Genomic DNA, 26,962 nt, shown 5'->3' on the forward strand with positions numbered 1-26,962 from the left:
TTTTTAAGTAATGAACCACAGTTATCATGCATATTTCATGTGCAGTTCAGATGCCCTTGGTGCTAAAAATGGGACTCAGTTCACTTTAAATGATATGGAAATTACACATTGCAGCTCGTGCATACACTGGATTTGAAAAAATAAAAGAACTCAATGTCTTGGCATGAAGCTGAAAGATAGGCGTGTTTATGCAAGCTATTTTTTAAATGAAAGCGTTTGGGTTGGCCTGCAATTGGTTACGTCCTGAGAAAACTTATGACGTCAGGCACAGGGGAAATGTGTTGGTGGAAGTGGCCAACATTCCCCTTGCTGTGGAAAGCTCCTCCACCATGACCCATCCTGGTGGCATGTTGTTTTGATGCCTGTGCAGGTGAAGTAATCCTTTATATGCACCATGTCATGGACATGGTAATACTGTTACAGCCACAGACGCGGCCTGCTTAATATGCGGACATACTGTGTAGTGTTTTTTTATTTAAGTTGCATAGGAGTACTGTTGGCAATCACTCTGCAGGCTACATCTTGAGGGCTTGTTTCCACTGTTGCGACGCGATTTCGGCCGCATTCCGACGCTTGTAAAAACGCATGCGGATGCGTTTCCACATGCGTTTTTACCCGCGATTTCGCGTGCGATTTCGCATGGCAGGGTGCCATGCGAAATTAACCATGACACTGCCAGGGCAAAATAAAATTGGAAAAGGTGCGAAATCGCACGCGAAATCGCGGGTAAAAACGCATGTAAAAACCGCATGCGTTTTTACTATTAAATACATTAGCGGCGATTCGCACGGATTCCCGACGCAGGCGAAATCGTTGCCTCTTTTGTGCGTTTTTTCTCCGCAACAAAAAACGCACAACGCCACCGCAGGAGTGGAAACAGCCCCATCCACTCACATTACATGTGCGAATCCGCATGCATTGGAGGCATGCGGATTCGCGATAGTGGGAACGAGCCCTGAAAACTGCCTTTATGGATGGACAATAACATTGGTGGTGCATCACTCATGGCATTCCCCAAAGCTGCTAATCCGGTACCGGCAGTGTGGTGTGGATGTTTCACCGCTCCCAGCAGTTTTATGCATATATTGACTGAGTTACATATATTGAATTAGAGTAAACTTTGTGGCTTCAGTTTTTGTTTTGTACTGTGGAATCAATGCATTTGAGTCACAATCCCCTTGATTGGCGCTGTATATATATGTGCAGTGGAGTGAATTAGAATTTGTTTTTTGTACTGTATGCATATTCCATTTAACACTGATTTAGAGCACATCTGAAGAGAGTGAGATATGGAGGCTGCCATATTTTTAATCTTTTCTTTTTTTTAAACAATGAAATTGCCAGGATATGCTGATCACTCTCAGCCTCTAGTGCTTTCAGACATGGACTCTGAACAAGCATGCAGATTATATGTTCTGACTGGAGTTGCCGCATGCTTGTTTCAGGTGTGTGATTTAGACACTACTGATACCAGAAAGATCAGCAATACATCAGGCAGCTAGTAATGTTTTTAAAAGGAACAACATATGGCAGTTTTCATATATTTTGAACCTCAGGTTTCATTTATTTATTTATTTATTTGGGGGGGGGGGGAGGGGGGGGAATTTTTTACATGCTACTCTAGCTAATTTCTCATGAGCGGTTGGACTGTTATTTTTACACTGAGATAAATTATCTATTCATTTCTTTTTTTTTTTTTTTTCTTTCATTGTAGGCTAACAGGTAAACCTGTTGATGAGCCCTCTAAGGTATAATCCTTTCCATATTGTGACTTTAAAATTCTGTTTTGTGTTTTTTCAAATACACTTTGAAATTGTAATGTATGAATTGGTTAAGAAATTATAAACAATGAGGCTTTGTGCAGATAACTGTATAAAAAACGAATGAGCAGTGTTCTCCCCAGGCTCTTTTATCACCCGGCTGTCATGGGCTCACCGCCTCCTATGCTATAAGCAAAGTTGCGCAAAGAAGCACCAGCCTTGCATTCTTTCATATTGATGCACCCGGCTATTTTTTCATGTCACCCGGCTGGAAAAAATTTCTGGGGAGAACACTGATGAGGAAAGGTTGGAAGACCATCATAATTAGCTAAAAATTGGTACAAAAGGGCAAGTGAAGATTTTTTTCTACATGGATTACCTTGTTTCTTTTTCTCTTGGAGCAAAATATATTTTTATTATTTTTTTTTTCTGCTATAGACAACAGAATTGTTCTTTACTTCAATATTATTAGTATCAGAGCAGCACCGATGAAGACCTTTATACACCTGTGATTGGTGCAGCCACAGTGGGGCTCCTCCAACTTTGGGTTTATTACACCGTATGAGCAGTTTACATTTACACATTTCATAGTCTAGTTTTGTTCATTTCTACTGAAAGGGTTCATGAGCAGTAAAAACTGCAGGTAAGAGGCTTACTGCCCTGACTGCAGCCAGACACATTCGGTGCACAAGTTGTCTTATAGGTCAATTTGGCCTCTATAAACTAGTCTAAAGTGGTATTTCTTGATTTCTTTCAAGTATGAGACCACTTTTATACTGTGCTTACTAAACTTCCCCCGGTATACATCACTTTATCTCTCACACCTCCTTGCAAGTATGCATTGTACGTTGTAATATACATGTAACTAACTTTTCCTCAAAGGTAGTTTACCTATCACAGTCTAATGAGCCTGCCACAGTCTAGGGGCACTTAGGGGGGAAATATTAGTTTACTCCAGTGTGTTTTGATATATGATGGGGGAGGGGGGAACACAAAGGGCCTATAAGTAACTTATACGAACATGGAGAGAGCATGCAAACTTGAAAAAATTCAAACCAGGGACTTAAGCACTAAGGCGAGAGTGCCAGCCTCGTACTGTGCTGTCATTGCCCTTTGCAGCCTTAGAATAGAATCCCTAAAATACAATTTTAATATTTAAGTTTACATCTGGGGATAAAATGGAATAGAACAACCACTGTTTATAGTATTATAAATATTTGTTTATTTTTGGCTCCACCACTTCATCTCCACTTTGCCTGATTTACTTCTGCCACTTGGCCCACATGTCTGTTCACCCTCCGTCAGCACTGGTGCAGCGGAGCAGCCTGGCTGTCGCTATGGGTGACATGTGCAATGACATCATTGTACGCACCTGTGCATGGAACATGTACTGAGACACAGAGAGGGTCACAATGACACCTTTTGACTTGAAAGCAGCAGGAGAACAGCGTAATGCAGTCTTTCTGTCAGAAATGTCATTTTATTTATGTGTGCTTTAATCATAGCTTTAAAGAATAGCATGCCTGAAGTTTATATTAAAGTGGGCCTGAACTCTTGCACATGCCATAAGGAAAACACAGAGAAACGCACCCTGGATGTTTTTAGAGAGTTTAGCCTATCTAATCCCCCTCTCATCTGTGACTAATCACAAGTCTATCACCAATTTGATCTCTCACTGGTGTCAGCTGACTGCCACGGCAGAGCAACTAATTTGTAAACACAGGATGTTAACGATATGTCTGCTTCCATGAAAGCAGGAAGTAGACACACTACAGATTTATTTGGGATTTTTATCAGCTGTAGCAAAGAAATGTTTTTCTTTAAAGGTTAATATGCTGTTGCTTATCTTTTAGAGCAGAGAGGAAGTTCTGAGTTCAAGTCCGTTTTAATTAAATCATAACAGGGTGTATGATTTACAAGCAATGTGCAAAGAAAGTGATAACTATATGTACTAGTGGTGAAGCATGTATGCATGTTTACTCTATACAGGTTTTTTCCGTGTGTAATATACTTAACTTTTAAATATATTTATCAATGAAATGGTTACAGATGAATAAAAGCTTAGTTTTGGTATCATTTGTGAAACCTTTTATATTTGTAATAAGGGATGGAACTGAACAGAAATGTGGACTCTATAATAAATCTGTTTCTGCTGTCTAGGTGCATGATGATGATGATGACATGGATAACTTTTCACAATCATCTGACTCAATAACTGAAGACTTTGAAGTCCCTACCTCAGCGTTCCGAAATGCCATGCTGTTGATTGAGCAGCTTAATCTTGATGGACAAGGTAATTTAAAAAAATGTGTTGTAGCAAACAAACCGAACAGTACATGGTAGTAGTAAAGCACTGCATAGAAGAATCTGAATTTCTGTCTCATATACACTACTGTAAGATGGTGAGGTCTATCTTGTAGTATAAAAAGGCACTAACAGGAACCTGTAGATGCTTCTCTGATATACAGGCCGCATTAAGTTTCTACCTGTACCTGGTTGGAATCCCAGTCAGGCACTATCTATACGGAGTTTGTATGTTCTCCCCTTGTCTACTTGGGTTTTCTCAAAGCACTCCAGTTTCCTCCCACATCATAAAAACTTAAGGCTAATTGGCTTCTCCCTTAAAATTGGCCCTAGACTATTATGACTATGGTAGGGATTAGTTAGTGACAAGACTGTATACTCTGTAAAGCACTGCAGAAAATGACCGAGCTATATAAATAGTAAATAATAATGACTCAGATTAATGCACTAAGTATAATGCAGCCAGAAGAGTGTGAATGTTTTCTGCACAGAACCATCACCTGACCCCACCCACCACATTCTTTTGCTCCCTGGGAGGAACAGTGCAGGGTCAGCTTTATCTTCACTGGGGTGATGTGACCACCTCATGTGAGTGGTGATGGGATAGGGGATGGAGTGTAGAGCTAATTATAGAGCGTTTCTATTTATGCATAGCATTTGCTGAAATATCAACTGCACATCTATTCAGGTGTTTGTGTTTTTTAGTGGATGAATAAAAGATGAATTTTTATCGATTAGATTCTGTGAACTTGTTGAAAATTCAAAATATTATTCATGAGTACGAACGAGTCATTGAAAAAGAAAACAGACGGCATGCCCTGTTGTCCCAAGAAGTTAAAAAACTACGTGAAGAACGCAAAGAACTGCAGCAAATGACAGAAAAGAACCGAGAGCTCAAGTCTTTGTTGGAATACAACAAGGTAGAATGGGACAGTGATGTTAGCAGTTTAAGGTCAGTATGTTGATTGACTTTTTTTAAATACTACTACAGGGTAAATCATTACATTACTAGCTACAGATAGCTCTACTAATTCAAGTTTCAAATCAAAAGGCTTAAAGTGTACCTTTAGTTAAAAAAGTGCCCCAAGTGGGTAGTTACCGAAGTAGAGGCTACCCCGTCCCCCTCCTCTACGTTACAGCACAAAGGCCCCCCAAAGCCCAGATGGTTTGCACTTGTGCAGAAGCATGAAGCTGAATGGGCTCCGGTTTTCCATAAGCCATCCTGTGCTTGCACCATGTGGCCGCACCCGCTCTGGGACGGTGATAAATGTGGGGGAAGGGTCTGGAGGATCCAGAGGCTTTCCTATACCGAGGTAGATATGTGACTTTTCCTCTTTTTTAATATCTGAAGGAGGAGTCCTCACACAGACTTGCTGGAACTTAACCACTTCAGGCTTTAGTGTTTTTTCACCTTATGCATCCGAGCAATTTTCACCTCCCATTCATTCACCAATAACTTTATCACTAATTATCACAATGAAATAATCTATAGCTTGTTTTTTTCCGCCACCAATCAGGCTTTCTTTGGGTGGTACATTTTGCTAAGAAATATTTTATTCTAAATGCTTTTTGAAGGGAATATTAAGAGAAAAATTTAAAAAAATCATGATTTGACAGTTTTCAACCGTTATAGCTTTCAAGCAGTAGGATTAGCCATACTATGCCAGGGAAGAAAACACATATATAAGTAGATAAATACTTTATCTACTTGCATAGCACATGTATTGTACTGTCCACATTTTGATTTCAGTGAATTTTATATAGTAAATTAAGAGAATTCTGTTCCAGGTGGGGGCCATGTCTTTTGCCCACAGCTGAGGCTAAATACAAATGTCATTTCTGCCCTTATTTTTTTTTTCTTTTCTCCTCCAATCGCTGAGTCACCTCAGCCTTGCTTGTAAACACAAGTGGGCAGGGGATCAGGTTTCAGATAAGCAGCTAGGCAGGGAAATAAATGGAAGAGGAGGAATATATTATAGATAAAAAGAACCCCCAGCATGCAACTGTTTGGCACTGACTACTAAAGGGCCAGTGCTCCTAAAGTATGTGATGACTCCAAACCATAACAGCAGAAAAAGTTTTGAATGCAGGATTAGCATCTTTATAACTTAACCACCCTGGCGTTACATTAAAATCGCCAGGGTGGATTTTTCTGAATCATTGTAGCTAACTTAAAGTTAGCTACATGATTCACCACTAGAGGGCGCATCTGCCCATCTAGTCTGATCGCCGCCGGCTTTTACAGCAAGCAGAAAATTCCGTTGTAAATGGGACTTTCTGCTTGGCTTCCCTCGTCGCCATGACAACGATCGGGATGACGTCATTGATGTCATGGCGTCGGGGGGTGTCCGTTCCAGCCCCATAGCGCAGCCTGGCACCGATTGGCCAAGCTGTGCAAGGGGTCTGGGTGGGGGGCTCCCTTACGCTGCCGCTAGCGGCGATTCGCTGAGGAGCTGCGGCGATCGTACCCCACATGCAGCTAGCAAAGTGCTAGCTGCGTGTATTAAAAAAATTTATCAAAATCGCCCCACAGGGGCCGGAGATATCCATTGCGGCGGTAATGGACGGGCTGAGCTCGTCATTACCGCTAAGGTGGTTAATAAACTCAGACCAGTTGCTGTTGAAATTTTTATGGTGACAATCCCACTTTAAAATAATACATGCTACCATAACCATAATTAAAACCCATGTATTTTATTTACCCATTTGTGCCGGTTATTACACCATTTAAATTATGCCCCTATCACATTGTATGGTGCCAATATTTTATCTGGGAAATAAAGGTGCATTTTTTTCAGTTTTGCGTCCATCACTATTTACAAGCTTATAATTTAAAAAAATATTAGTAATTTAACCTCTTGACATGCATATTAAAAAAGTTCAGACCCTTAGGTAACTATTTATGCTTTTTTTTTTTTTTATTTATTGTAATTTTTTTCTAATTAAAAATTGTATTTAAATATTTTTGTGTGTGTGAGGTAAACCGTTAATTTTAAATGTAAAAATGTCTATTCAGTTTAATAAAAATGTATGTAGATGTAGTTTTACTATTTGGCCACGAGATGGCCACAGTCAATTTTTTTTTCCATTTTTTCTTTTTTTGGCTTCCTGTAAGCGTACTTACAGGAAGTGAAGAAGGGATGTGTAACAGAACAATCGCAGCTTCTTCATAGAAGCCAGTGATCGTTATAAGGGACTTAGATCAATGAATGGGAACTGCTGTCCAACTCATTGATCTGCGGGCTAACGGGCGGGCCGTGCACCCCAGCGGTTCCGGCCCTGCTAACCCCGGCGGTGCCGTTTTCTTATGGGCGTAGCTCCTACATCCAGCATCCATATTTGGACATAGGAGCTACGTCCTGAAGGCTAAAGTAGTTAATGAAAATGTCTCTGACTGAAAGGTCCGACAACCGTTTTGGGGACTGCAAGGAACAGGGCAGAAAAACATGTACATGTAACACATTCTGCCCTTGCAGGGCCCAAAATTATCATCGGCCCTTTCAATCAGATGTAATTGCATGTGTGTGATGGGACAATAAACATTTTTATTAAGTTCCTGCAAGTCTTTGTGCAGACTCCTCCTTCAGATACTGGATTTATGCTGCCTGGGAATCTTGCACCAACACCCATACACTAAGGTGTGCATTTCTCTCTTGGATACTTTTCCTCTTTTAAATCTCACAGGTTTGCTTTAAATATCAACAATAATTTATTCATCCTGTGCTGATAGCCTTCATATTATTCCCTTGTACCAATTTACACAGAAGTGTTAGGAATGACAATTTTTCCTAATCTAGGAGTATGATGCACATGATGTTTTATAACAGAGACTTGTAGCTGGCCATAATAGTTACTTATGCAGCTACAAATTTGTTCTAGTGTGACACCGTTATCAGCTGCTGGCCTGAATATTAGCAGCAGCTGCCACATGAAAACTTGGAATAATTTACTACAGTTCTCTCAAGGTGGAGACTATATATGATTCAGAAAACCTGATCAGGATTTAAGGAACATAATCTGCTGTTAGGTAGCAAAAGTATTTTTTTCAGTCTACAATGAGTGTTGCAATGAAAATGTAACTATGAACATGCACTGCTTAGCTTTATATGCAAAGTTGCCAGGGCTCAATCACAAGAATTTAAGATGGGGAGCCAAATATCCAATATTTTCTTCCATTGTCACGTCCAAAGTATATGACCTTGCATTTATCTATATTTATTTTCATCTGCCATCTGTCTGCCCATGTGTGCTTAATGTTTTGCATAATTTTGTATCATCTGCAAAGATGGCAACATTACTCTTGTGTTCCATTAATACATTGCTTGAAAAGGATTGGACCTTGTACTGACCCTTGAGGGACCTTTCCGTTAATGGTTTCTCATTTTGAATATGATCTGCTTACCTTCTGTACCTTAACCAGTTTTCTGCTATGTTTGCTTAACACTATCCTTGCCTAAGTGTTCTTTTCTTCTTCACACTAATCTCTAATAATGGTTGTCAGATTGTCATTTGCACATCTGACATTTATCTGATGTTTGTACCAGCCTGTAGATGAAAACATGTATGTCCACTTTCCCCAAGAAAAATATCAAATCATTTCCAGCATTTAATAAGCTGCAGTATACAGACATAACTGTGATTATTTTGGTCTGGCCGGCTGTGGCCTATTAGGGACATGGGAGTAATTATTCTCATTTCCATAACACCTGTAAAACCGCTAATTTCAAAGGTGAAATGGGATTTATATGAAATGTTCTACCAGCCAAAAGATTATTAATTTGATCCAACTAATCGTGTAATTCAAGTATCTCAGCAATACAGAGCAATCGAAATAAGTGACCCCTCCCCTTTCTTTTTTTATAACACAGTGGACTGCAGCAGGTCCCTCCCTTACCCTGCTGATTGGGTAGTGGATAATATTGCTGACTTACCCCTTTCACCCTATGGGCTTGATTCACAAAGCGGTGCAAAGTGTTTGCACGCCTGTAAAAAGCCCCTTATCACGCCTAAACTCACTTTAGGCATGATAAGAAGAAACTCGCGCGAATTTTCCGCGCGCAAAGTTTTGCTTGCGCGCGAAGCGCCCATTGAACCCTGTGGGACTTTGCGCGTGCACCTGTGCGTTGGGAGCTTCGCGCGAAGAGCAGCAAAAATCGGTGATAACTCAGCTTTGCACGGCTTATCACGCCTAAAGTCTTTTAGGCGTGATAACTGAGTTATCACCGCTTTGTGAATCAAGCCCTATGTGTGCACTTGTGCAAGGATGTAATAAACAGATCTAGGGACATTTACTGGTTATGTAATTTAAAACGTTTAATTATCCTTTACTGAGTGCTTTAATTATTTTTTTTCCAATTATTATTTGTTATTATTATAATTACTCGGAGATCAGTTTCAAATGTAAAGTTCCATCCATCCTTGTAGATCTAATCTTAAACAAGAGGAAGAAAAGAGAAAAAGTGCAGAAATGCTGCAGGATATGAGCAAAGAACAGCTCAGAAGGAAGGAGGAGCAGTGTCGCAAAGAAATGGAAGAAAAGCAACAACTTGAATTAACCTTAAGAAATCTAGAACTTGAAATTAGGAGTCTGAGGAACAACATGAAACAGGTACAGCATGTCTGCTGGTGTGTTCTGTCTATATGGGTCATTCTAAACAGTATAATGTAATGAAGGATGTTTGTAATTTGTATACCTTTTTATAACTTCTAATTTTGAATTGCTCCTTCCGGGGGTGTGGGGGGGGGGGTGGCCTCAGCACACTCTCTCACTGCCCTGTTGTTCCTCCTTTACTTTCTGTAGAACAATATGCACCTGTTGGCTATAAGTATCAGCGTATCTGTAAAGAGATTATTCTCCTCAGTATCACAACAATAAGTATAAAAATCATTATGGGTAACCTAGCTCTACCTTCTGCCCAAGACTAATTATCTTTCAGTTGTGTTTGCTTCCAGTTTAGGAAGGCATACATTATACAATGTTGTACATTAAATGAATACAGGCAGGGCCGTAGCAATAGGGGGTGCAGAGGTAGCGACCGCATCGGGGCCCTTGGGCCAGAGGGGCCCCCGAAGGGCCCTTCCTCAACTAAAGTATTAGCTCTCTATTGGTCCTGTGCTCATAATAATTACTTCTATAGATACTTTGAATAGTAGTGGTCATTAACAAGCTGTTCCCCATCCCCGTCTTGCACCTCTGACACTGTAGTTGCCATTGGCAGGTTTTGGTGCACCGTATCAATTGTTATGTATAGAGTGCTTGAGGGGCCCCAATGTAAAACTTGCATCGGGGCCCACAGCTCCTTAGCTACGCCACTGAATACAGGGTGGTGCAGCATATAAAATCTTCCCTAAGCTAGAGACGTGGTGCACAGGGATGGGCTGGCCATCATCTGCCTATATACTCACACACTCTTGACAGGCAGCCAGGGACAGTTATATGCACCACTACAAAGGTTGAATCTGATGCAAATCTATTAAAAAAAGGCAGGTCCCCCCGATCGATATTTGATCATTTTGTCAACTGAACATTAATTGGGAAAGGCAGTTTGTTCTGAAATGAGAGGACAGGAGCAGCACAAGTGCGAGGTTCCCAATGGGGAGGTGTATAGTGAGCTGCTGTGGTGGGGAGAGGGCTATACAGTGGATCTCTGATTTGATATCAAGAGGGATACTGGCAGGATGACAAATGATATCAGGTGCGGCAGTGTTCCCCAACCCTGTCCTCAAGGCCCACCAACAGTGCATGTTTTATGGAAATCCACACAGGTAGTTAATCAGCTCTGCTGAGATACTAATTCCCTCACCTGTGCATGTTTGTGGTTATCTGCAAAACATGAACTGTTGGTGGGCCTTAAGGAGAGGGTTGGGGAACTGTGTGGTACAGTACGTATTGATCTGGTATAAGTATGCCTACCCTTTTTCTTGAGCAAGGCAAACACCATGTGATGTTTACCTTACAAAGCAAACTAACTATTATTCCCTGGTCAAAAATCAATTGCAATACATCAGTGGATTTACCGCCTTGCAACACTCACGTTTTTTTTTTCCAGATTTCAGCATAATTGTGATTGAAAACAGTTTTCTACAGCTCAATGTCTTTCCAAGCCAAACAAATGTTGATCACTTCTTGCATTTTAGTGAAGAGAACAGACATTCATAATCAATGTTTAAAATATTGCTAAAAAAAATAAAGGGAACACAAAGTAAGACATCCTAGATCTGAATGAATGAAATATTCTTATTGAATACTTTGTTGATTTGAATGTTGAATGTGCTGACAAAAAAAATCACACAAAAATTATCAATGGAAATCAAAGTTATCAACCCATGGAGGTCTGGCTTTGGAGTCACACTCAAAATTAAAGTGGAAAAAAATCACTACAGGCTGATACATCTTTGATGTAATGTTTTCAAAACAAGTCCGAATGAGGCTCAGTAGTGTGTGTGGCCTCCACATGCCTGTATGACCTCCCGACAATGCCTGGGCATGCTCTGATGATGTCGCAGATGGTCTCCTGAGGGATCTTCTTCCAGACCTGGACTAAAGCATACGCCAACACCTGGACAGTCTGTGGTGCAACGTGGCATTGGTGGATGGCGCGAGACATGATGTCCCAGATGTGCTCAGTTGGATTCAGGTCTGGGAAATGAGTGGGCCAGTCCATAGCATCAATGCCTTTGTCTTGCTGGAACTGCTGACACACTCCAGCCACATGAGGTCTAGCATTGTCTTGCATTGGGAGAAACCCATTGCCAACTGCACCAGCATATGGTCTCACAAGGGGTCTGAGGATCTCATCTCAGTACCTAATGGCAGTCAGGCTACCTTTGGTGAGCACATGGAGGGCTGTGCTGCCCCCCAAAGGAACCTCATTACTGGCCCACTGCCAAACCGGTCATGCTGGAGGATGTTGCAGGCAGCAGAACATTCTCCACGGCGTCTCCTGACTCTGTCACATCTTTCAAATGTGCTCAGTGTGAACCTGCTTTCATCTGTGAAGAACTAATTTGCCAGTCTTGGTGTTCTCTGGCAAATGCCAAACGTCCTGCACAGTGTTGGGCTGTAAGCGCAACCCCCACCTGTGGACATCAGGCCCTCATACCACCCTCATGGAGTCTGTTTCTGACCGCTTGAGGTCATTTTGTAGGGCCTGGCAGTGCTTCTCTTGGTCCTCCTTGCACAAAGGTGCAGGCAGCAGTCTTGCTGCTGGGTTGTTGCCCTCTTGCGGCCTCCCCCACGTTTCCTTATGTACTGGCCTGTCTCCTGGAAACCCCTCTATTCCCTGGACACTACCAGCAAACTTTCTTGCCACAGCTCGCATTGATGTGCCATCCTGGATGAGCTGTACTACCTGAGCCACTTGTGTAGGTTGTAGACGCCGCCTCTTGCTACCACTAGAGTGAAAGCACCGCCAGCATTTAATAGTGACCAAAGCATCAGCCAGAACTACTCCTTTATTGGGGATGTCTTGCTAATCGCCTGTAATTTCCACCTGTAGTCTATTCAATTTGTACAACAGCATTCACAATTGATTGTTAATCAGTGTTGCTACCTACGTGGACAGTTTGATTTCACAGAAATGTGATTGACTTGGAGTTACATTGCGTTGTTTAAGTGTTCCCTTTATTTTTTTTCTGAGCCATGTATATTGTGTATGTTTTAAATCCTCCTCTAACAGCATACACTTTTAAAGGAGAACTGTAGTGAGAGGCATATGGAAGTTACCATATTGATTTCCTTTTAAGCAATACCAGTTACCTGGGAGCCCTGCTGAGCTATCTGGCTGCAGAATCACACCAGAAACAAACAAGCCACTAATCTTGACAGATCTGACAAAAATGTCAGAAATGCCTGGTCTGCTGAATGCTTGTTCAGGGTCTATGGCTAAAAGTATTAGAGGCAGATCATCAGCAGGATAGCCAGGAAACTGGTATTGCTTAACCTCCTTAGCAGTATGCCCGACACTCCTCCTGAGTGCACCCCTCCCCCCCCCCCCCCCGCTGAATAAATGTGCTGTAATACCTGCAAAACCTTCTGCTAGCACTAGACTAGCTAATAAATGTGTCCTGCACCCTCCACTCCCCTGCGATCCCCCGCAATCCCCCCCATTTATACATTACCCCCCCAGGATCCAGTGATCGCGCAGCCTCCCTGCACAGCTCCGGTCTCTCTATGGGGAGGATCGGGTTTGCGCATGATGTCATGACGTCGGCGACGTCATGTGCGATCTTCCCCATAGTGAAGACCGGAGCTGTCCGGGGAGGCTGCACCGATCGCTGGATCTAGGCGGGGTAATGTATAAACGGCGGAGCGGCGGGGATCGGAGGGTGCAGGACACATTTACTAGCTAGCCTAGTGCTAGAAGGTTTTGCAGGTATTACAGCACATTTATTCAGCAGGGGGCACAAAGTTGCATCACCTCCTGAGCGGCGTAACGCTCAGGAGGTTAAAAGGAAATCAATATGGAAGCCTCTATCTGCCTCACTACAGCTCTCCTTTAAAAGCTGCTAACTTCTCAGGTGGCAAAGAACAGCTTTGCTCTTTGTTAAAATTGGCAAATGAGCACCATTTACATTGCCGGGAGGGTAGGAGAAGGGGTGTACCAATAATGTTGCAAACTGAACTTAACCACTTGACGACTGAGGGGTTTTTCCCCTTTAGGACCAGAGCAATATTCACCTGTAAGCGCACCTTCCTTTCATTTGCCAATAACTTAATCACTACTAATCACAACAAAATTATCTATATTTTTTTTGTTTCGCCACCAGATTGGCTTTCTTTGGGTGGTACATTATGCTAAGAATGATTTTATTCTAAATGCATTTTAATGGTAATAATAAGAACAACATGGTGAAAAAACATTATTTCTCAGTTTTCTGCCATTATAGTTTTAAAATATAATGTTCTACTGTGGATAAAAGCCACACATTTTATTTGCCCATTTGTCCCGGTTATTGCAAAGTTTAAAATATTTCCCTAGTACAATGGCTTCAATTCATCAAGCATTACCACATTCGGTAAAGCTGAAAACAGCAGCCTTTACAGAGCACTTAAGAAAATGTTAATTCATCAAAGCTGTTACCGCATGAAAAGCTAAAATTACAGAGCAATGAGATAAATTACCGACTTGTGCTCAACACATGTCAGTAAATGTCAATTCATCAAAGTTACAGCATTCGCTAACACATTCGGTGATTATCTCCAGCTCGCCTCTGTCGGTAACTAGCTTTGAATGCCTTCCTGTGGATGTCCCCATGATTGACAGGAGCAGGCAGCCAATAGAAACAGCCCCTGTTCTCCTGCAAGTGCCACTGATAGGTCGCACAGACTTCTCCAGTGGAACAAGCTTTCAGACCTCCCAGGCAGTGAGCAGAGAGAATGGGAGAAAATATATTTTCCAGGCACCCTTTGGTGGTGTAACCCTTTGAGTCCCTGTTTGATAATGCAATGTTGCTAGTGGTGAAATCACCAAGCATGGCATTTGTAATGTCTCCGGGAAGTTCATCTAAGTTGTGGCAATTAAATAAAATGTTTAGAAAGACTGATGAACAGATTCAGAGCAGCAGAAGCAGTATAAAAACAATAAATATAACAAATGTTTACATCTAAAGGGATGTCAGGATGCCTTCTATTGTAAATGCCTGGGCAGCTTGTAACAACACAGACACTCCAAGCTGCTCTGCTGTTATCAAACAGCCTTTGAAGCCGTAGTAGTTCGGTAACTTAAAGAACATCTACCGCACATGTGAAAATATTGATGAATTAGCACGCAGAAGTGTAAAATACCGAATGCGGTATTTTAACAACTGGGATTTTGTTATCGAACAGCCTTTGATGAATTGAAGCCAATGTATGGCACCAATATTTTAGTTGGAAATAAAGGTGCATTTTTTCAGTTTTGCATCCATCACTAATTACAAGCCCATAATTTAAAAATGAACATTAATATACCCTCTTGACCTACATATTAAGAAAGTTTAGTCCCTAAGGTAACTATTTATGTATACTTTGTTATGCAAAATTATGCACTTTGGGGGTTACTATGGGAGAGTGTGGGAGGGAAGGAGTTTATTTTAAATGTATGTGTGGGTGTTTTTATTAAAATAAATGTATTTAGGCATAATTTTACTATTTGGCCACAAGATGTCCTCATATACAGCAAGTAGTTAATAATTGTTCAGTGTATCCAGGTGATGCTTAGTTACTGCATAAAGAACACTGCAGTCACTATGCTGGTCAGGCATTCAAGGATTCTTCCACAAAGCGTTTTACAAAGGTGGTGATCTATTTGTTTGTGGTGTTATCCATCACAAATGAGAAACTGTGCTTTACATATAAGGACTCTGAAGCATTAAATATTATGCATTGTTTATCATTTTCTCAGATTGAAGAAGAAAGGAATGAATCTCAGCGGTTATATGCACAAGAACACAGCAGCAGATTACTTCAGGAAGAGGCTTTTAACAATATAAAGAGGAGGAATGAAGAGGAAGAGAAAAGGAGACTCCATGCTAAAAGTGTAGAGGTATTCTGCTGAGGGTAATATATTCACTAAAAGTGGTTTAAAACTCACTTTAAAAAAAATATTGTATGGATTGTTAGGTACATGAGTATTAGAGTAACACTTATTCCCCCCCCCCCTTATTTTGTTATTAATGTGCATATGTAACTAGAATTACCTGGTTCATCCCCCAGTACCGGCAGGCACGATCTGCTACAATGGCACTGGAGAGTCAGTCTGGTGATTGTAGTTTTATGTGTACAGTATATTTAAAATGGGGGGGGGGGGGTTCAGTGTTACAGTAATGCTCTTGTACCTAGCAAATAGATATGTTTTCTAATGTGAGCTTAACCCACTTTAGGCTGAGTGAAGGACAGCCACCTCTCCTACTCTTCTCAAATTCCATTCAAACACTATGGTATTGGGAGGAGGGGGTTCTAAGGGGAAACTCTGTAAATGAGAATAGAAGGAGAGCTTGAGCGACTGATTGCGAAGTAAGTTGTTAAAGGGAACCTAAACTGAGAAGGATATGGGTTTTTTTCTTTTAAAATAATACCAGTTGCCTGACTCCCCTGCTGATCCTGTGTCTCTAATACTTTTAGCCACAGCCCCCGAACAAGCATGCAGACCAGATGCGCTGACTGAAGTCAGACTGGAGTAGCTGCATGCTTGTTTCAGGTGTGTGATTCAGCCATTACTGCAGCCAAAGAGTTCAGCAGGACTGCCAAGCAAATTGTATTGTTTAAAAGGAAACATCCATATCCCTCTCAGTTTAGGTTACCTTTAATGTAACATTTAAATTAGTGTAATGCTATTAGGCCATAAGGCTGTGTGCAAACAGCCATGTAGACTAATACTGCGGATAAAGTTCTGTGCAAAAGCTGTATATAATCAGTGGTCCTTCCTTGTTTTTTAATAACTTGCATTGGGAGGACAATCAGTAATACACTTTTTTATCCCTGAGCCATCTTTCAGGACTGCTTGACCTAAGATATGAATGACTTCTTTCATTCCAGACGCAAACACCATGTAATGCCTAAAAATACACACAGTCTCATTGTTTTTATTATTATTATTACTATTTGCTTTGCTGCTCCTTAGGTGGACTTTCTAGGTTGAAGCCACTCTAACCATTGTCGTATCCCTCTTCCTCTTCAAGGTTGTTTCATGAAGCAGCTATTCTTCTAAGTGGAAGAGAGTCCTATAGCAGCCTGATCACTTTTTTAAAAGAACTGGCCTTTATCTTGGCTGGGAGTATCTTACGCTCACCAACACCCAGATGGGGTCTTGGGGAATTAGGTTTTCGTCTTTGAGATGGAGGTGACCTGCTCTAAAATTGTAGGCTTGGTGAACCTTAGCTGTGCAGAGCAGCTGGCATTGCGCTACCATCTGCTGTAACACCATCTTGTGGGATACTCTGGCCCATGTCTACTCGCACGCATCCGTAGTCAACTCTAGGAAAAATCTAGGCTTGAAGATTGCTGTCAATTACAGGACTTCATTTAGCTCACAGATAGAGTAATAATGGACTGTTTAACCTTTTGTCACTATCTTGTGATCAGAAATGTTAACTCAGGGGCAGGTTCTTATTAGTATTGGTATAATCTATACACTTGTTTATGTCATCGTGTCATATATAATTTCAGGTACATTTCAAAGCTCATTTTTCAGGTCCATTTGCTGGGATAATTTGCACTAGAGGCAAACTGTATCTGAGTATAAATGCCTTAAGACCACTACTCACATAAGATCAATGTCCCCTGGTGAACATTGGCACCCGATTCCTCGGGCAACATTGCAGGGCTGCGGCAAACAGATGAGTCACTAGCCTTCAGGCTAGTGATGTGTTTTGTTGCTATATGGGGGGTTTGCAGAGGGACGACTGAGTGCGTAGGAGGGATATCACGCTGGGTAAGCAGAGAGAACAATGCTCTCGGCCAAATAAGTCTGCCAGGACAGATTGCTTGGCGAGCGTTTGAGAGGGGTTAGGGGCTGCCATACACATGCTGGAGTCTCGGCAGAGGCAATCTGTATCAGCTGTCTCAGCCAAGTTTCATCTGGTGTGTACGGAGCTTATGAGAGCAAACACAGAGCAATTGCATCCTTGTTTGCATTGGCAGGATTTGTTAATCTGGCTTAGTGAGCTTTACTCAATAGGTATAAAAAAAGTTTTGTAAAAAATAATACCTTTTAATGGCTAACTGATAGAGTTAAATGATGCAAGCTTTCTGGGATCTAGTCCCCTTCTTCAGGCATATTTCCAGATGTTAGCTGAAGTAAAACACTGATGCAGGTAAATAGTAAACACGAAGATGGCAGTTGAGCTTTACTCTAAAGTGCATTGTACATATAACCTGACATTATTCTGTGTTTATCAGCAGGTCCTAAGCCAACCAAGTGAGACCAATGAAAAGGTGAAAGATCTAACCCAGAAAAACATAGCTCTTCACGATGAAGTCAGCCTGCTTAAACAAGAGCTGGATCAAGTACAATCTCATTATCGAGAAGAGGAAAGTAGATATCTAGAAGAAGTTGAAGCACTGAAGGAAAAAAATGACGACCTACGGAAAGATCTAAAAGTCAATGAGGATACTTTGACCCAAACTGTAATTCAGTACAATGGACAACTAAATGCGCTAAAGACAGACATGAACATGCTGTGTTCCAAGTTAGAGATTGAAAAGCAAAACAAAGAAAGACTAGAGACTGAACTAGAATCCGCCCGTTCTCGTTTGAACTCTGCACTGCAGGATCTTGAAAGAAACCAAGCTTCAAAAACAGACTCTGAGCGTACTTTCCAAAGGGAACGCGATGAGTGGCTTCGCTCCAAAGACAAACAGGATCACGATCTCTCCAACTTGCGTGAAAACAACAATAACCTGTCCCAGCAGCTTAGCAGAGCAGAAGCCAAGTCAAACAGTCTTGAGAATGACCTTCATAGAACCAATTTATCTCTCCAAGAGAAAACTGTTCTTTTAGATAGTTCACAAAGAGACGTGAAACAGGCACAGAGCAGAATAAAAGACCTTGAAAAGGCTCTTCAAACTGAAAAGGACCAGGTTAATAAAAGTACTATAAAACAAGAGACTTTGCAGGAGAGAGTGGCACAGATTACTAGTGAGAACATGCAGCTCCGCCAGCAGCTAGAAGATGCACAGAATAAAGGCATTATCAAGGAGAAGGCTGTCAGCGATGTACAAGACAGATTCAGCGATATATTCAGCAAGCTGCGGGCTGACTCAGAGAGACAGGTTCAGATAGTTGAAGAGAGAAACAAGGATTTAATCAATAAGTCCAATGAGCTCAGAGAACAAGTTTATAAACTTGAGACTGAGAAAGTCGAGCGAGAGGTAGGCATTTCCCTAATAATAAAATGTATTCTCTGACTCTATTAATCTAAAACAATGCAACTTGTTCAATATATTAAGTTTTGAATATTATATCTTGTAATGCAGCTTTAAATAGAGCTAATAGCAAAAAAAAAAAAAAAAAAGAAATCCATCTTGTAATAAAGTCACAGAGATAACAACACTCAAAGAGACACTGAAGCGGGAAAAAAATATGATATAATGAATTGTATGTGTAGTACTGATAATTACTAGAATATTAGTAGCAACGAAAATATTCTCATATTTTTATTTTCAGTTATATAGTTTTTTTTTATAACATTACATCATTTTCTAATATTTGCAGTTTACACACTACTCCACATTCTAAATGATTTTGCAGAGCAGGCAAGTGAACTTTTGAACCTCTTCTCTGCAAAGAAAAATAAATTACAATGATTGACAGTTGCGATAATAAGCTTCAGAACACAGAGCTCTCTGCGACTTTAAAAGTCCTGGAGCTCAGTGGCTTTTTCGCATAGATAACTGGAGTTTCTTAACTATTCCTGTACTGGAGACAATATTAGACAATATTAGCCTTATGTCTCTGCTCCCAATGTTTTATTTCTTAGCTGTAGTACACATAAAATCATTATATAATTTATTTTTTTTCGCTTCAGTGTCTGTTTAAATTCCTGACTTTTCAAAGTGGTACAAGAGACAGTTTGTCAGCACATATAATTAGTTATTTTGCTGGGTGCTGGGCTGCATTCTTACTTTCTTTTCTTTTTTTTTTTTTTTTTTTCGTGTCAATGTGTCAAATTTACAACAATTACACTCTGTATTTTAAACTATGAAACAGAGTAGAGCTAATGACCCTTTGAACTCCACTGCAGCTGAAGCTGCCTCTCGCTGTTTCTTTGTTGTATAAGTGCTTCAAAAAGCAGCACTGTAGCCAGCCGACCCAAGTTGGGTTGGAGAGCTCAGAGAAGTTGTTTTGCATCCATAACAAGTGAAGTTTCTTAACTCTTCCTGTACTGGAAACAATATGAGACTCTGTTCTTTGCTACTAATGTTCTATTTCTTAGCTGTACTACACATACAATTCATTGTATCATAAGTTTATTTCCACTTTAATATGTTCTGTTTGAACATACCGGTATTAACCCTCCTGGCGGTTTGTAAAAATCCGCCAGGGGGCAGCAAATACGTTTTTAAAAAAAAATAAAAAATTTTTCATGTAGCGAGACGAGGTCTCGCTACATGATAGCCGCTGCTCGGCGGCATCCCCCCAGCCCCTCCGATCGCCGCCGGCGATCGGAGATCAAGAGATCCCGTTCAAAGAACGGGATCTCTTGGAGGGCTTCCCCCGTCGCCATGGCGACGGGGCGGGATGACATCACCGACGTCGTGACGTCAAAGGGGACTCCGATCCACCCCACGGCGCTGCCTGGCACTGATTGGCCAGGCAGCGCACGGGGTCTGGGAGGGGGGGCAGCTGCGGCGACGCGTATAGCGGCGGATCGGCGGGTAGCGGCGGCGATCGGACACTGCACGCAGCTAGCAAAGTGCTAGCTGCGTGCAGCAAAAAAAAAATTATGCAAATCGGCCCAGCGGGGCCTGAGCGGTGCCTCCCGGCGGCATAGCCCGTGCTCAGCACGGGCTTACCGCCAGGGAGGTTAAGAATTTGTGAGCAGAGAAGTAAATATCAAACTCTAGTTCTGCAGACCTTATAAGGTATCATTACATAACATTGTTCACTCTACCTGCTCTGCACCCCTACAAGCCTCTGAAGTTAATACGCAAGTATACATTGGCATTCTCAACCACTCCTGAAAAAATACCAATGCCTAGGTTAATTGGCCTCATTGCTGTGCAGCATGTGGACGTTAGAAATGAATAAGTTCTCACATTCTGGCAATTCAAGTTTCTATAGTAACAGCCATCTGTTAGGACATTCTAAACAAATGTGTGTTTCATTATATCTGTTTGATGTTCAGTGACTACAATATTTTTTAATCTTATGTTTTTCTAACCTAGTGACTTAATTGCCAACTTTTGTTAGTAGAAAAGCAGTTTAATTGTTATACTTAGTGATTTTTATAGTGCCAGAATCTTTTGTGGACCGCAGGAAGACCTAAGGTTCTCAACGTGTGGTACGCGTACCCCAGGGGGTACTTCTGAGGGTTCTAGGGGGTACTCGGGCTTGATATACTTGACCAAAAATAACAAATTTAGAGTTTTAGAAAATGATAAATCTTACTTAAACAGCACCAAATTAGTATTTTAGCTAATTAGAAGCAATAGTAAATGCTTGCAAATGGTTTAGAACCAATTATAAAGTACTACGATTAAATATATATATTTGTCAAGGGGTACGTGTGATAATGTTTACCATGCGAGGGGGTACTTTGTGAGTACAGGGTTTTAAAAGGGGTACATATCAATAAAATGTTAAGAAACACTGCTATAGATAACATACAGCTGAACAGCTGACCTTGAAAATTATACATAGAGGTGGAGTAAAGGTGTATGTGTGTTTTTGCTGCCTGGTAGGGGCAACACTGTTGTCAATAGTCTTGTACTTCAACTCTGGAACAGAATTAATTTGGGTTAGTTTGTCACCTAACCCTAACTGATGCCCTGGATTCTGGGAAAAAAGACACTTACCTCAGTAGTGGGATTCCTCTGGATGGGATAAATTTTCCTCCAGCCAAAGGGGTTCCTCTAAACCTATTAAAAAAAAAACCTTGCTGAATATGTTTTCTTTAGCCGCTCTCCTGGGCCGGGCGAATCGCATCCATACTGGTCCATGCATGCCCAGTAGAACAAAGCGTTTGTGCACAGAGGAAAAAAGGCATGCACAAGCGGCTTTGTTCTACTGGGATGGTCTGTATGCGCTAGCCCATGGCCAGTAGCATATCCAGAAGATGAAGAGTGGCCCTCTGCTGGTATGTTGGGCTCAGTGAGGACCTATGTAAAGGAACAGCTACAGAAGGTGAGAAGCGCTAAAACTAATCAACATTAGCCTAGCTAAGTGGTTTCTGTTTAGCTTTAGGAAGGAGTTTAGATGCGTGCTTTCATAACGCCTAATAAAGTTATAAAAATTCATAGTGGCAGTCAGTCATCTTAAGAAGACTTGTAATGGCATTATTATTACTATTTTTTTATTTATATAGCGCGGACATCCTCCATAGCACTGTACAACATGCAAAACATACAAAATTGGGAAGCATAGATACATGGGCATTAAGAGCATACAAAGGTTCGGTGCTTAGCTTTAGCATTTTCAGAGCTTTTCTGTGACTGTTATTATATAGATGTTTCTCTTGTAATAAAGCTTCAAGAATTCCATCAGGGAACACTTTATATGTGTGGCTTGGTTGTCATAGTAATGTTTCCAATTGATGCAAGAGCACAGTTGCTTATAAATGGTATGTGCAGCAGCACATCTTTTGAAGTTTATTCTGATAGTCCAAGACGCTGATGATTAATTTTCTCTCGATAACAGAGTACTATAAGACAGCTCCAGCAGGAGCTTGCTGATGGTCTGAAGAAACTGTCCATGTCTGAAGCATCTCTTGAAGTCATTACACGTTATCGTAATGACCTAGAGGAGGAAAAGCAGCACCTTCATAAAGAGCTTGAAAAGTTGAGGACTAAGGTATAGACAATGTGCTTTGATTGTATTTTCTTACATAACAATACGTAATGATTATGGGCTTAAGATTTTCATGATCTCGGTGGTGCATGTTGAATGAAGTTATATTTTATTTTTTGTGTAGGTGCAGGATATAGAGGAGCAGTTTCTCCAGTCAGAAAGACGTAACCACCAGTTAAAGAATTTATTAGATGATAAAGAGAGAGAAGTGATTACTGCATTCCAAAAAGTGCAGGAGCTTTCTTCTGCCACAGCCGGGAGTGAAAAGTCTGTTAAACAGCTAGAGGAACACATACAAAAGTAAGTTATTTCACGAAGTTATAAATCGGACCATTGTCTTAGTTTTTTTTTTTTATTATATTTTAAATGGACATTGACTTGGCTCTGAAGAGTTCATTGCCACCTGTGTAAAAGCTGCTTCAGTGGAGTATTTAAGGGAAAAGTCTGTTTAAGGGTTTAGGTTTAATGGGTCAAAAGTGACTATTATGTATTCAAAGTGTAAACAAATGGATTAATAGAGTATAACCTTTTTTGACCATCTTTAAAGGGAAGGTCCAAGCACGAAAAGAACACATCCACTTACCTGGGGCTTCCTCCAGCCCCTGGCTGCCGACCTGTGCCCTCACCACAGCTCAAGTGGCTCCTGGGTTCCTCCGCTGCAGAAGCCGACCTTGCCAGGTCTACTTCCAGGTCGGTTTCCTGTGCACTCCACGGCGGGGGTCACGTGGTCCGGCGGGGGTCACATGGCGAGGGCACAGGATGGCAGCCAGGGGCTGGAAGAAGGGCTTTTTTGTGTGCTTGGATGTTTATCAACTAAAGTAAGATGTTACAATGTTTGCAGCTATTGTTCTGTGCAAGCTTATCTCCTTTCCGAGACTGAATTAATGTTTGTGTAAAAGGTGCCCATAGATTACTCAACATGCGATTGACCATTTGATTGGATAATTATAATTGAATAAAATGAAAATCTGTACTGCCAAGAGCATGCCTGATTATTGATGTGACCACTTTCAGCATGATAGGACATGCTGTAAAATCTCAGGCCGACATGCTTGATCAGGTGCGTGGTGGTAACAGCATGTGATAATCACAAACGCGCCGGAAACACCCAGCCACTGTCCCCATGAGGTTTTATGTGCCCTGTGCAGTTATACGTTACCTGTCACGCCGCCCAGTAGTGTCTGCTGCTGTGTCTACCGTACTTCTGCATTCTGGCCCCACGTGACTATCGGCATATAGCTCCTGATGCGTCTGTTATGTCACACACATGCCCCACCTGCTATAATGCCGGCAACTACATTGGCGCGCAAATGAGGAAGTAAGGTGATGGCAGCAGGTAAAGTACAACTGCACGGGGCACTGGGGCTGCCACAAGGCCGAGTCCCACAACATTTTATGGGGTTTATGGCGGCCAACAGATCTCTCTACAGAGAGAGATGTCTCTTGGTCGATTAGCAGTTTTTGCTTTTAACATTTGTTCCTTTTTCCTCAACATATCACAGCACTGTTGTATAAATGATGATTTTGTGTCTTGCCAAAGACAGTTTGCCATTTTGAAAGAAATAATGAAAAGAAAATAATAATAATATATATATATATACAGTGGTGTGAAAAACTATTTGCCCCCTTCCTGATTTCTTATTCTTTTGCATGTTTGTCACACTTAAATGTTTCTGCTCATCAAAAACCGTTAACTATTATTAAAAGATAACATAATTGAACACAAAATGCAGTTTTAAATGATGGTTTTTATTATTTAGTGAGGAAAAAAACTCTAAATCTACATGGCCCTGTGTAAAAAATGATTGCCCCCCTTGTTAAAAAATAACTTAACTGTGGTTTATCACACCTGAGTTCAATTTCTGTAGTCACCCCCAGGCCTGATTACTGCCACACCTGTTTCAATCAAGAAATCACTTAAATAGGAGCTATCTGACACAGAGAAGTAGACCAAAAGCACCTCAAAAGCTAGACTTCATGTCAAGATCCAAAGAAATTCAGGAACAAATGAGAACAAAAGTACTGTAATTGAGATCTCTCAGTCTGGTAAAGGTTATAAAGCCATTTCTAAAGCGTTGGGACTCCAGTGAACCACAGTGAGAGCAGTTATCCACAAATGGAAAAAACATGGAACAGTGATGAACCTTCCCAGGAGTGGCCAGCCGACCAAAGTTACCCCAAGAGCGCAGAGAAAACTCATCCGAGAGGCCACAAAAGACCCCAGGACAACATCTAAAGAACTGCAGGCCTCACTTGCCTCAATTAAGGTCAGTGTTCACGACTCCACCATAAGAAAGGGACTGGGCAAAAACAGCCTGCATGGCAGATATCCAAGGTGCAAACCACTTTTAAGCAAAAAGAACATTAAGGCTCGTCTCAATTTTGCAAAAAAAACATCTCAATGATTGCCAAGACTTTTGGGAAAATGCCTTGTGCACCTACGAGACAAAAGTTGAACTTTTTGGAAGGTGCGTGTCCCGTTATATCTGGCATAGAAGTAACACAGCATTTCAGCAAAAGAACATCATACCAACAGTAAAATATGGTGGTGGTAGTGTGATGGTCTGGGGTTTTTTTTTTGCTGCTTCAGGACCTGGAAGGCTTGCTGTGATAGATGGAACCATGAATTCTACTGTCTACCAAAAAATCCTGAAAGAGAATGTCCGGCCATCTATTCGTCAACTCAAGCTGAAGCGATCTTGGGTGCTGCAGCAGGACAATGACCCAAAACACACCAGCAAATCCACCTCTGAATGGCTGAAGAAAAACAAAATGAAGACTTTGGAGTGGCCTAGTCAAAGTCCTTACCTGAATCCTATTGAGATGTTGTGGCATGACCTTAAAAAGGCGGTTCATGCTAGAAAACCCTCAAATAAAGCTGAATTACAACAATTCTGCAAAGATGAGTGGGCCAACATTCCTCCAGAGCGCTGTAAAAGACTCGTTGCAAGTTATCGCAAACGCTTGATTGCAGTTATTGCTGCTAAGGGTGGCCCAACCAGTTATTAGGTTCAGGGGGCAATTTCTTTTTCACACAGGGCCATGTAGTGTAGGTTTTGAGTTTTTTTTTCTCACTAAATAATAAAAACCATAATTTAAAACTGCATTTTGTGTTCAATTATGTTATCTTTGACTAATAGTTAACGGTTGTTGATGAGCAGAAACATTTAAGTGTGACAAACATGCAAAAGAATAAAAAATCTGGAAGGGGGCAAATAGTTTTTCACACCACTGTATATGGCATAGGTGTATCCACCCCCCCCCCCCCCCATGCCCGCATGTTTCTCTACCCCCCCCCCCCCCCCCCGTATAAGGATAAAGTATCGGCAGAAGGGGCTCACCTCCTTCAAAGTTCCTGCAGTGACAGCTGACCTCTTGTGTCCTGCGTGGCTCCCCGTAGTGAAAACTTCTGCTGTTCGCGTCATCAACCTTTTTATGTACGTAAATGAGCACATTTGTAATGTGCGTGATTGATGAAAACATTTCAGCACTCGTACCGCAGGGCTTTCGGATCGAAGGGGTTAAAGGTTTCCAGCACTGGTTTTAACACAGTACATGTAAATTATTGGTGAACAGTCGTTTTTTCTTCCTGCCAGGCTTGAAATTGAAAATGCCAAGTTTGAAGCAACTGCAAAGCAGCAGTCAATACAAATTGAAACACTCCAGAAAGAACTACAGGAGTCAATTTCTGTAAGTAACTCAGTAAATGTAACCTAAAGCTCCAGCAATAAATACCAGATTCTTGTAGGGTCATAGACTGGAAATTTCCCCCAGTGATACTATATGCCATAGTTGTTTTATGTATGTAATACCTCTAGCACACGTGTCAAACTCTGGCCCGTGGGCCATAAAATTTGGCCCGCCAATGCTTTTCTAATTAACATTCATTTTGGCCCGCGGCCACGCTCCATGCTCCACCCCCTCCCACCCGTTATTTTTTCTTGCCGCCCCAGGCTTGCGCTGTCCTCCCTCCTGTACTAGTGATAGAGCGTGGCTATGCTCTGTCACTCCCTTGCTCCACCTCTGGATGTCAGGACGAAGGCTTCTCTTCCTCCTTGGCCGCCGCTCCTTTACCCCCTGGAGTCAGCGGCCCGTCCTGCACTGAAGTACACTCCCCTAATCCTCTTCGCCACTGGGCATGCAGCACAGGCATCAGCTGTGATGGGAAGACAGCAGAGCGGCTCCGATTTAATAGTAGCGTATACAGGAAATACTTCCTGTATACGCGACGTTATCTGAGGAGCCGCTCTGCTGTCTTCCGTCACAGCTGATACCTGTGCTGCATGCCCGGCGGCGAAAAGGATTAGGGGAGCGGGCTTCAGTGCAGGACGGGCCGCCGAGGAGGTGAAGTGAAGGAGCGGCGGCTGGGGGTGGCTAAGGCTGGCTACCTACTGAGAGCAATTACCTAGC

The 26,962-nt window shown here is 41.7% G+C and overlaps 1 protein-coding gene across 7 annotated transcripts in view; it reads left to right on the forward strand.

The window, feature by feature from the left end:
• Window positions 1-26,962, forward strand: part of ANKRD26 (ankyrin repeat domain containing 26) — a 125,398-nt gene that overhangs the window by 69,680 nt on the left and 28,756 nt on the right. For 6 of the 7 annotated variants that reach the window (XM_068276422.1, XM_068276417.1, XM_068276420.1 and 3 more), the window contains 9 exons: window positions 1,715-1,748; window positions 3,921-4,053; window positions 4,803-5,016; window positions 9,489-9,672; window positions 15,449-15,589; window positions 17,944-18,915; window positions 22,403-22,555; window positions 22,677-22,852; window positions 26,149-26,242. In XM_068276422.1, coding sequence (XP_068132523.1) covers window positions 1,715-1,748; window positions 3,921-4,053; window positions 4,803-5,016; window positions 9,489-9,672; window positions 15,449-15,589; window positions 17,944-18,915; window positions 22,403-22,555; window positions 22,677-22,852; window positions 26,149-26,242 — 2,101 coding nt within the window. The remainder of the gene's footprint in view (window positions 1-1,714; window positions 1,749-3,920; window positions 4,054-4,802; window positions 5,017-9,488; window positions 9,673-15,448; window positions 15,590-17,943; window positions 18,916-22,402; window positions 22,556-22,676; window positions 22,853-26,148; window positions 26,243-26,962) is intronic. The other variant, XM_068276418.1, reaches the window with a different exon arrangement.

Source organism: Hyperolius riggenbachi, chromosome 3, assembly GCF_040937935.1.
Source record: "Hyperolius riggenbachi isolate aHypRig1 chromosome 3, aHypRig1.pri, whole genome shotgun sequence".
Taxonomy (NCBI): domain Eukaryota; kingdom Metazoa; phylum Chordata; class Amphibia; order Anura; family Hyperoliidae; genus Hyperolius; species Hyperolius riggenbachi.